Genomic DNA, 12,475 nt, shown 5'->3' with positions numbered 1-12,475 from the left:
GGGCGGTATCAACCCTCAGGGTAAAGGCGCAAGGTGGTACCATGTCACCTTTGTTTCTTGACGTATCCTCTAACCACTGACCAATTTTCGTGAAAATCGATGAAGGTTCACCGAAATTGAAGGTAATCGTTGATTTTTACCTTCAGTGACTGCACTATACAAAATAAATGGCAATTTACTGATCTAAATGCGCGTAATTTGGAAGCTTATAAATTATTAAATGATATGTAGTCGCCAAATAATTAGTTTAATGCATTTTAAGTACAACTTTCTCTTAAGCCGGGAAGATAGGGTGGTTTTCTTGCGAAGGGGTTGTAGCTCAATAATCGAAATGCACGTGATTTAATAGTTTATTCTTAGAGTATATAAGCTATAAGAATTATATCCGCAATACGATATATTTTAAGTTTTCTCAGCATTTTTCTCTTAAGTTAAATCAATTAAAGGGTTGTTTGGGGGTGAAGGGGATGAGCTCAAAAATCGAAACTATATAATATCAAGAGCTCATAAATAGCTCGTAATTCTGCCGCAAAAACCGATTCAATATTCCTATTTTTAACCCCCCCCCCCCCCCCCCACTAAGGTATCAAATTCCTGCTCAGTGGAATGAGCTCAAAATTTTTAGTTTGCGGAATATGAGAGCTCATAAATAGCTCATAAATCAGGGCTATTTGTTTTTTTATTTTTGCAAGTGGGGAGGGCCAGCTCAACACGGGTTATACACATAATATGTCCGCAAATTCTTCGTTTCCGAGATACGGGAGGTTAAATTCTTTTCTTACAAACTGACGATTTATTTATTGCTGTAAAACCGGTTAAGATATGCAAATGAAATTTGCTAGGTTTTAAGAGGTAGTTATTGCGCATTTTTCGGCATACAATTTAGAATTTTATATTCACCATTGGCGTACTTACGGGCAATATGACCGGGTAATATGACCCGTATGCACGCCAATGGTGAATATAAAATTCTTAATTGTACGTCAAAAAATGCGCAATAACTACCTCTTAAAACCTACCAAGTTTCATTTGCATATCTCAACCGGTTTTAGAGCAATAAATAGATCGTCAGTTTGTAAGAAAAAATTCAACATCCCGTATCTTGGAAACGAAGCATTTGCAGACATATGTTTATAAAGTATAAACGGTTATTATTTTTTCATGCAGAATTACCCCTTAAAGCTTGTCGCACTTATTTAGAAACACCCTGTATTGATGAAGAACGTTGCTAGTTGTTAAAGTACCTAACTTTTTCATTATCCAACATAAGCGAATGAATCAAAAAGCAAAATGTTTAGATGGCCTAAGGATACAGTTCAGTTTTAATTTCAATATTTTATATACGCTAAAATATTCCACAGGGTGTTCGAACCTTTGAGAAAAACACACTATCATTGTTACATCCGCTATACAATGACACTTATCTGTTTAGCAACAATATTATTACATCGATATTCTTGAAGAATAAAGCTATAAAATATTAAAAAATCGCTAAAATCGAACAACAGGTTTAGGATATATGGGACATTAAAAATGTCCCATTTTTAACACAAGTGGTTCACAAATTTTTCATTCTGGGCCAAAATGTTCTTTTGGACGAATAGAGTTTTTTATGGTATTTTATCGTGACTGAAGCAATTTTTTTATTTATTTGCAGTTTATTTTCGTATTTTGCTATTTTTGTATGTTTATATGAATTTCTAGTTACATACAACCTATCTTTTCATGTCTACGTGTCTAAGGCCAAAACCAGTTATACCAGGAAATTGGCGCAGGCCATAACATTATTCTCTACATATAAGAACTTAAGAAAGTGTGTACTTTTAGGAGACACAACCGATCGAACACAACGAGCCATGTGTATCTTTTTCGGTGTGTATCTAAAAGGATACACTGGCGCTGAGGGTGTTACGGTGATGCGATAATTTTGACGCTTAGTGTATTTATCGAAAAGTGTATTTCCCATAAAAAAACTTTTATGGTATGTTTACTACTGACGACATTCGTTATACCGTTATCAATTAAGTAAAGTTACCGGAGACCTATTGTACAAAAAAACACTAATACTGAAACATACCAGACAAAAATGATTGCGTTTCCGCCAAAATTTAAAAAATAGTGCATTCGCCATTTTTACAAAAATATTTATCCCTGAAAAAATTTGAAAATAAATTATATTGTATTTTTTGTAACGGATCAGCAATTTGAATGAATCAGTGTGAACGGTCAACAAATAGAAAGAGTACCTTGGTACGAACGTCAATGAACAGTTCCCTAGAAATCAATTTAGACAAGACGAAAACGGCGGGTTCCTTGGAAAAAATATTCCCATGAGATTTTTTTGCATAATCACATTTGTAATACACCACAGAATAAGGTTCAAGAAGACGCCCACACGAAAAGTGGTCCAAATTTATTTTAACGATTTTTTTTTCATCAAATTGAAAAAATCAATATTTTTGGCCAGTACAAATTTTTGTTTTGGTTTTTTGGACCATTCTGGATAAAAAGATCTCTTGTAATTTTTCTCTAAAGTTAATGGTTTTCGCGTTATAAGCAATTTAAAATTTGAAAAACGCGAAAATGGCCATTTTTAATACTTAATGACTCGGTTAAATAGTTATTTTCCTAACTAGTGCGGAAAGTGATACTTTCACGCACGAGACTGCCGTTGACCCGAACGACGCGATAGCAGAGTTCGGGCAAGCAGTCGAGTGCGGGGAAGACACTTTCCGCATGAGTTAGGAACAATATTTTTTCTAGGGCCGTACGTTTGGAAAAAAGCCACAAGAAATAGAGTTATATCAATTTTTATTTAGAAGTGAAAATACACAAATTAATTCTTTGACAAGGTTGTCAAAACCAAACTTTCAATATAATGGGTTACCACGACGACCATATTGGTTTCCATGACGACGATTCAAAACCATTGCAATTGTCTACTGATCTGACTTTTAAAAATTATGTCAAAATAATTCTATTTCATCGAATTATCAGTAGTAATTGCACAAGAGCTCTAAAATTCTATATTAATTTTAGAGATCGATTGCAATTTGTTGCGATTATTTCATGAATAAAACTGTTCAACAAAAAAATTTATTGTAATTTATTTATGTAAGTACAAATTAGTACCATTAAACACACAGTTGTTATAAATATTAATTTGACGGTTGAAAGTCATCACTTTTATAATTTTTAAAACATTAATTGTCATTAATGTCACTGAATGTATTTTTTCATAGCAACGAAGGGCATCTGACCTAATATACTTGACGACGGGAAATTATCAAAAATTATCTATTTAATTTAGATTTCTGTAGCTTTCTATTGGTCAGAATCTCCTATGAATGAAATAATCAGGTATAATATCACAAGAGAGTGAGAATGAATTGACAATAATACGACAGTTTTTCTAAAATTTGTTGTCTGGCAATAGACACGAGAGCCCGCAGGGCTCGAGTGGCTATTGCCTAATGACAACAAATTTGAGTAAAAATGAAGCATTATTTTCTTATTTATTTTTACTGTCGTGTGATATTCGTAAGATTATTTTTTAATAGGTATATTGTGGATATATTCTTAAATGTGACAGCTGTCAAAACTAGGAAACTGGTTGCCATTAAACAGAAACAATCTGCTTAAAAAATTCTATCGGTAATTTTTTACAGTAGATAATTCTCAATATAATTTTAATCCGATTGGACAGAATTAAACACGTGATCAAATATCTTACTATAGGATTGGAAGTTAAAATCGTTAAAAAATAATCGATTTAATTTAGATTTACGTAGCTTTCTATTGGTCAGAAACTCCTATGAATGAAATAATCAGTAGTAATTGCACAAGAGCTCTAAAATTATCGAATTTTTCCAGACTGACACTTTGCCAGTTTAATTTCACGACATTATGTCAAAGTGTCACGAGGGCATTCGATAATAGTTTTAGAGATCGAGTATCGAGATCGGGGTATTCGATAATAGTTTTAGAGATCGAGTGCAATTTGTTGCGATTATTCCATGAATAAAAATGTTCAAAACCAAAATTTTATTGTAATTTATTTATGTAAGTACAAATTAGTACAATTAAACACACAGTAAATATTTGACGGTTAAAAGTTAAAAGTCATCACTTTTATAATTTTTAAAACATTAATTGTCATTAATGTCACTGAATGTATTTTTTCGTAGCAACGAAGGGCATCTGACGTAATATACTTGACGACGGGATATTATCAAAATTTATCGGGTATAATATCACAAGAGAGTGAGAATAAATTGAAAATAATGCGACAGTTCTTAAAAAATTTGTTGTCTGGCAATAGACACGAGAGCTCGCAGGGCTCGAGCGGCTATTGCCCAATGACAACAGATTTGAGTAAAAATGAAGCATTATTTTCTTATTTATTCTTACTGTCGTGTGATATTCGTAAGATTATTTTTTAATACGTATATTATGGATATTTTTTTAAATGTGACACTTGTCAAAACTAGGAAACTGGTTGCCATTAAACAGAAACAATCTACTTAAAAAAATTCTATCGGTAATTTTCTACAGTAGATAATTCTCAGTATAATTTTAATCTGATTGGACAGAATTAAACACGTGATCAAATATCTTACTATACGATTGGAAGTTAAAATCATCAAAAAATAATCAGTATAATTTTTATTTCTGTAGCTTTCTATTGGTCAGAATCTCCTATGATCGAAATAATCGCGCTAATTTCATTAAAACATGAACACAATGAGATAAATTCGAAATAAATTACAGTGGAACCTCGATTATCCGTCTCTCCATTAACCGTCACCTCTGTTAACCGTCAAGGTACATACAGACGTTGTATTGACTACATAAACAAAAATTTTAATGTAAAAAAATAAAAAAAAAGTTAAATTGATTTGTGATGAGGACACAAACGGCTATCCATTGCTGACAGATAAAGAAATCGTTGAAATGGTAACAAAGGCGGACCAAACAGATTGACTGTAGATATGTTGATGAACCTATTGTAACTGACAAAGATTTGCGTAAATAATCTAGAGAAGCTGCATCGCACATGCAATAATTCATCGAGTGGTATTTTCAACAAGAAGAAGCCAATAAAGTAGATTGCATGATCTTATGCCGATTAAGAAATTCAGCCGTCGCAAAATGTGAAGCAACAGTAAAACAAACAAAGATTTCAGAATATTTTAAATTGATTCGATTGTACGAACACAAATCCCTCTTATGTTGTCAAACAAAACATACAAATGAAATTTGAGAGTTGTACTATGAATTTTTAATTTTTCTTAATGTTCTGTTAACCGTCTTTTCAATTATCCGTCATACCCTTGGTCCGGTGCCCTGACGAATAATCGAGGTTCTACTGTAGTAAATAATATTTAAATATTAGTTTATTGCATATATTATAATATATTATAATGCAATATTACAAGGTATTTTACTTTCACGCACGCCGTACGTGAAAGTGTAACTTTCGGAATCGTAATGCGTGCGAGAAAGTGACTCTTTTAGCACGGCCGTAGAAAAAATTATTATTATGAAAGTCAGAAAGTGACTAAATCAAAGTTTAAAGCCCTCCCTACAGGATCCTGAAGAAATTTGTGTCATTAATTTATTACTAAGCTGTTATTTTTAATTATTAACAATAAGCCGTAAGATCGTATTGACGCGGCTGTAAATGTGAGTGTGAGTAAGATGCCCCATTGGACTGCCGGAATGGCATCTCTCTCGCACTCACCATAGAGGGCCGCCTAATACGTGCAGGCGCTCATTATTTTTACTTAAAAATAGCAGCTTAGTAACAAAATAGTGACAAAAATTTCTTCAGGATCTTGTAGCAAGGGCTTTTAACTTTGATTTAATCACTTTTTGACTTTCATAATAATAGCTTTTAACGAATTTATTAAGCCTTGAAAATCGCCATTTTTCGTTTTTTTTTCAATTTTAAATTATTTATAACTCGAAAACCATCAACTTTAGAGAAAAATTACAAGAGACCTTTTTTTGTCCAGAATAGTCCAAAAAATCTAACAAAAATTTGTAAGGGCCAAAAATATTGATATTGCAATTTGAATAAAAAAATTTTTTTTTAATTTGGACCACTTTTTACGTGGGCGACTTCTTGAACCTTATTCTGGGATGTCTCACGAATGTGGTTATGTGGGAATTTTGGGAATCAAAACAGTGTTTATTTTTTCCAAAATATGTGTTTTCTTGGTTGGGTCGAGTAGTTCTGGGAGAAATGAGTTAAATTAGTTCCAAAATAGGCTAGGTTATTGGAAAGGAATGGTTAAAGGAGATTTTGTGTACCTATCCGATTTTTTTCTGTTTCTATTTGTAGCATTCCTATTATATCTTTTTTGATATTTGCTATCTTGCATTGATATCACTCTATAAAAACTTATCGAAACCCACATCAGTGTATTTGAATATAGGTTCTCTTTTTATTGCTATAAAAATATGCAGTATATTTCATTTAAAAAAGATGCTAGTGACGTCATTACTAAAAAGAGGTTGACACTGTTCATGTTCTAATAGCATAAAACAGCTTCAAATTTAACAAAAAAATTGATATATCCGAAAAACGTTTTCAGAAATTGTTTGTAATTGAGAATGTTACAGGCTTTTGCAGCTTTCTGTATCTTTTCTCTGTTGAAATAATCAATTCAAAAATCTATTGGTAATTTATTTATTCCCTTTACTAAAATTGTTATTGAATTTTGCAGGAGTTTGGGAATTAGGTTGGATTCTCTGCGACGTCTGGATTTCGCTGGACATTCTATTATGTACTGCTTCCATCCTTAGCCTGTGTGCCATTAGCGTCGATAGATACTTAGCAGTAACTCAACCACTTCGGTATTCCAGAAAGAGAAGATCGAAAAAACTGGCTTTAGGAATGATTATGGTGGTTTGGATAAGTTCTTTGCTGATATCGTGTCCGCCTATATTTGGATGGTAAGTATCCAAATATGTATATTAGTGTTGCCCAAAATCGGTCTTGCTCTTGCAGTCTTGGTCTTGTTCTTGCGTTTTCGCTCTGAAATTAATTGTAATTGTATAGATTTTGAGAATAGCTGTCCTTTCATAAAATAATCTGTGTTGTGACGCCGACAGTACATAATATCCTATTGAAACTTATTAAAGATAGGTCGCCTAAGCTATCAATAAAAAATATACGACATACACTCAGTTGTTTTTCCTTATCAGTTAGTGGGATTCTAAGTTATGAATAAACATCGTACTTGTAAACTTTCTGCAGAGTGTGCAATTTAATATCAATGGGTCAAACAAAATTCCTTTCAAAAAAAAATAGACAGATAATTTTCTTTAATACAGTCAAATTTATGTCATTTATTTGGTTTTTTGTGTTTTAACCATGTTTTAGCACATGTAATATAAGGTTATTAAAGGCAAAATGTTTAAAGAAACAAACCGACTCCCGTGGGATATGATAGATAGCTCAGTTTGTGAGAGTATAGGAAGGGATAATTGTATTGTTTAGTTCGTGGGTTCAAACCCCACCTGATGTGAGTTGTTTAGATATTTATTAATTTGGCTGGTTTTTACTATGTCTACAGGGTGAGGCAGATAAATGTCCTATTAGAAATATCTCGGGAACTAAAGGGAACAGAATCATGAAAATGGGAACGAAAGGGTCGTGCGTGAGATTTTCTCTCACATATCCAAATTTTTCCTTTTCTATAAAAACAGATTTTAAACTTTTTTTATTAACTAATAATAAGAATATAACAATATAACATAATATAGATAATAATATGATAAAATACAAAAAAATAATCGGAATTAATCCAATATTAATCAATCTCCGTATCTTCACAATTTACGGCACAGCGCACAAGTATAACAAGAATCCTCTGGACAAATTGGTTGATGACAATAATTACAATTTTTTTTTACATTATTTCAGGTTTTAAGTGAGAAAATAAAATTAATTTTTATACACAGTTGGTGACTCCGGTGATCGCTCGATGAGAGAATCTCTCACATGAAGGGCATTGACTCAGCAATCTGGTGATACTATGTCAACTGAGTCACTATCTGAGTGGACGAGTCTATTAAATTGTCGAGAAAGAATAGATAGGAGACTAGAAGGAACCTCAGCGGCGTAGACTTTACCAGAAAAAAAGTTGTGCGCAATTTTCTAAAACCGTCAGAGAAAATCTCATATAGCGACCACTGCCGGGTTAAGGAGTATTCGACTTGCTCCACTGGACTATAGCACGTCTCCAGTAACTGAAATGACAACACCAGAGAAATTTAGGACTCAAAATTGTATCGATATTATAGATCACTTCATTTCCTCTTTAAGTCAGAGGCTTTCTGCATATGAATCCATTCATTCCAATTTTGGATTTTTACATCATTTAGAAAATTTAACTTCCAATGAAATTGAAGCTCGCTCACTGAAGCTTACCAACATTTATACCAATAATTTAGATTTTAGATGAAAACCTAGGTGTCGAATTGGTATAATTTGTAGAGTTTTTCAATTCATTTAAAGACAAAATCGGCTCATCAAATATAAGTAAAGAACTTCAAATGTACCGACTGCTAATGTAATAGCTGAAAAGAATGGAAATGATCATTTACAAACGTTGAGGTGACACTTCGTTTATATTAAGTTCTGATGCTAACTAACTGCAGCGGAGAAAAATTATTCTCAAAACTTAAGTTAATTAAAAATCGACTTCGGTCTATGATGGGCCAAGAGCGTTTGAGTTATCTCTCTATAATGAGCATTGAACACGATGTCTTAAAGCAACTAGACATGTCCGACATAATCTAAGAATTTTCAATTAAAAAATCTCGAAAAGTGTCCGTACTTAAATCATACATCTTACTATGTTTATTTTATGTCACTCTATTTTACTCTAACAAGACATAGCTCTTGTATTTTTTATTATTTAAAAATATATTTATAAAAGTAGATTGACATTTGTTTTTCTAAAAGGGAAAACCCTGTAGTTGGCTGTATACCATAGTTATAACAACAATTTTTTAATGGTAGGAAGTAGGGCCCCACGCTAATTCTGCCCAGGAGCAGCAAACTGTCTTAAATCCGGCTCTGGGTATCGATAAATCATGACATTTGAATAGCTTCGCCATTTTTTGAAATGCAGATTTTGCTTTCTCTATCCTATAACTGATTTCTAGGATATAAATGGTAGTAGATGATGTGGTTAATATAGACCAGGGCGCATCTGTAAAAATATTAGTACATTTGGACGTTGAGAGGTGACTCAAATTTTTTTGCAGAAATTGCTTGAAAATAACTCAAATAATGATATTTGAGTTATCCTCCCTCTCAAAAAGGTCCGGAACATTGTTTAAATAATCAAAATATCAAAAAATTAAGGAAAAATTCGATTTTTTTCTTCGTTTTCTGATTATAACTTTAAAAGTATTCATTTCCGAGAAAAGTTGTACTAACATAAAAGTTGCGTAATTAAATTTTCTACAATATAGAATTGGTTAGAAAATTAAAAAATAGTCACCCTTGTTGCAGAATAGCAATAATTGCGAAAAAAACCATACAAAAACAAGTATTCACATTTTACGTTTTTCAACCAGTTTTGCTACACTTAGGACCTTCATATTTCACCCAGAAAAACTTTATGATACAGTAAAAAAATACTGTAAATTTAGTTAAGATCGGTTTAATAGATTTTGCAAAATAAATTTTGCAATCCAGATTTCTCAAAAAAAATTCATTTTTTCAAAATGTTACAGGACTGAAAATAAAGCAGATAGTAAGTTGAATTTTTTTTTGCTTATGGAAGTGTAATGTACCTTTCATTTTCAATTTGCGAAACTAAAATCAATTAACTACCACGGCGTCGGGAATTTTTTTAAATAAACATTAATTATTGGTGCTACGCGCAGGACAGCGGATAGTTTGCTCTGATTGGGCATTTCAATGACCTTTGATAATGATTGATACATTTTAATTTTTATTACATTTCGATATAAATAAATAAATTTGTTTATTGCAAAATAAAAACACATACTCTATCCTTTGAAATAACACTTTTTTTAGCAAAAACTTTCTTTGTTCATATATTTTTACTTGGAGAATAAAATTTTATTATTTTTAAATATATGCAATTGTTTAAACAATATTTCACAAACAATAATAAAATTATTTTGATTTTTGTGGAATTAAAATATTAAAATACAACAAAATATAGAGTAAGAAAATAATATATTAGATAAAGATTGGAAGAAATTTTGGTGGAAATCAACTTGTGTGAATCGAACACCGCTGTCCTGCGCGTAGCACCAAAAATTAATGTGTATTTAAAAAATTTCCTGACGCCGTGGTAATCCATCGATTTTAATTTTGCAAAATGCAAATGAAAAGTACAGTACACTTCTATAAGGAAAAAAAAATTCAACTTGCTGTCTGCTTTATTTTCAGTCCTGCAACATTTAAAAAAATGAATTTTTTTGCGAAAGCTAGATTGCAAAATTTATTTTGCAAAATCTAGTAAACCGATATTAATGAAATTTACAGTGCTGTTTTACTATATCATAAAAATTTTCTGGGTTAAATATGAAGGTCCTAAGTGTAGCATAAATGATTAAAAAACGTAAAATTCGAATACTTGTTTTTGTATGGTTTTTTTCGCAATTATTGCTATTTTGCAACAAGGGTGACTTTTTTTTAATTTTTAACCATTTCTATATTGTAGGAAATTTAATTACGCAACTTTTATGTTAATACAACTTTTCTCAGAAATGAATAGTTTTAAAGTTATAATCAAAAAACCAATAAAAATATCGAATTTTTCCTTCATATTTTGACATTTTGATTATTTAAACAATGTTCCGGACCATTTTCAGTGGGAGGATAACTCAAATATTATTATTTGAGTTATTTTCAAGCAATATCTGCAAAAAAATTTGAGTCACCTCTCAACGTCCATCTCAGAACAGATGCGCCCTGGACTAATAAAAAACTGCGACTTTTCACATTACCTTAAATAAATTATGAGTTATATCGCCTAGTTTCCTATTTTTCTTACTGAAAACACTTAAGTAAATCCAAGAGATCCGCGATATTAATACGAACCTCCACATCCATTATCTCCACAATACCTAAATGTCATCAATATATTTTGCACTACACCGGCACATCCAAAAAAGAATTATTCTAACCCAGTTTTCCGATCATTTAAACTTGAAACCGAAATAACTGAACGGGCAGATTTGTTTATACTTCGCTTCGCAGTATCAATAAAATTTGACACATCTTTCATGTGCAGCATAAATAAACACTTTGTTTGCCACATTTAGGTTCTAATTATGTGTAGATATCGTAAACCGAAATAATAGGGTTATAAAAAATTGTTTATTTTATTGAGTTTGTTTGTTTTGGCTCGTGTTTTAAATAAAGAATTTTACAAAGTATGGATGGAGCGAGTGGGGTAATTTTTTTCGATTAACTGAAATATTTTTGCCATACAGAACGATCCTGTACAGTACACAGCTATTTTACTGAAAAAATATATGCAATTTTAGCTCGTCCAAAAAATAACGTGCCTAAGAGCTAATTGGTGTATCTTGTCCAATTTTCGTTTATTTTATAGTTCATTTTAACCTTCATTTTTGTAAAATGTTCTCAAGAAATCATCTGGTCGGCCGCACTAATAAAAGATCTACTTTTTCTAAAGGTTTTCCTTTGACGTAGATCAGTGGTTCTCAATATTTTTGAGTCTTGTACCACAAATTACCTTTTATTATTTTTGGTACCACCTAACTGAAATACCTGTCTAGTAGGTACTCTAATTAACTATAACAGTGATGCTGATATGAGCTGTTTTTGCTTTTCGTGTACCACTGCGAATAATGATATGTACCACCAGTGCTACATGTACCACAGATTGAGAACCGCTGACGTAGATTGTTTCTTCTTCAATCTTGATCTTACTGACAATCATGATTTTTTCTCTGTTCAGAGCCATAACATACCTCTCGCAGTACTGCATAGTGCAATCAACCAAAATTTGTAGCCCTTCTTTGCTATCTGCAAGGAGTATTGTATCATATACATATGTGATATTATTTGCTAGTGTTCCGATAATTGATATGCCTTCTTTGATATCTTCTACGGCCTGTTTAAAGACCTCTTCTGAACACATATTAAAAATTAGAGGGGATAGAACACATACTTGTCATACTCCTCTTCTTATTGGAATTACTTTAGATTTTTGTTGGTCTGGTCGAATTGTAATTCTGTAATTCTTACTTAAATCATACAGAACAAGTAAAACACTTCGTTTGTATAATGGTATAAAAAGTTTATTGAAAAACTATTAAAAAGTCATCCAAAAGGATTCGCAAAACGTTTTCAATCTAGATCAGATCATCTTCAGTGCCTAGAACGGAGTATTTCCACGTTAGAATGAATGCAAAAGGTTAAAATTATGACTAGTTAAAGAAAAAATGT

General features: G+C 31.8%; 1 protein-coding gene across 1 annotated transcript in view; it reads left to right on the top strand.

The window, feature by feature from the left end:
• LOC114332918 (probable G-protein coupled receptor No18) overlaps positions 1–12,475 on the top strand; it is a 169,436-nt gene that overhangs the window by 135,785 nt on the left and 21,176 nt on the right. The window contains exon 3 of the mRNA XM_028282710.2: positions 6,732–6,960. Within this exon, the coding sequence (XP_028138511.1) occupies positions 6,732–6,960 (229 nt within the window). The remainder of the gene's footprint in view (positions 1–6,731; positions 6,961–12,475) is intronic.

Source organism: Diabrotica virgifera, chromosome 5 (assembly GCF_917563875.1).
Source record: "Diabrotica virgifera virgifera chromosome 5, PGI_DIABVI_V3a".
In the NCBI taxonomy this organism is placed as follows: Eukaryota; Metazoa; Arthropoda; class Insecta; order Coleoptera; family Chrysomelidae; genus Diabrotica; species Diabrotica virgifera.
Note: the sequence above shows the minus strand (reverse complement) of the source record. Positions and strands in the feature narration are given on the sequence as shown.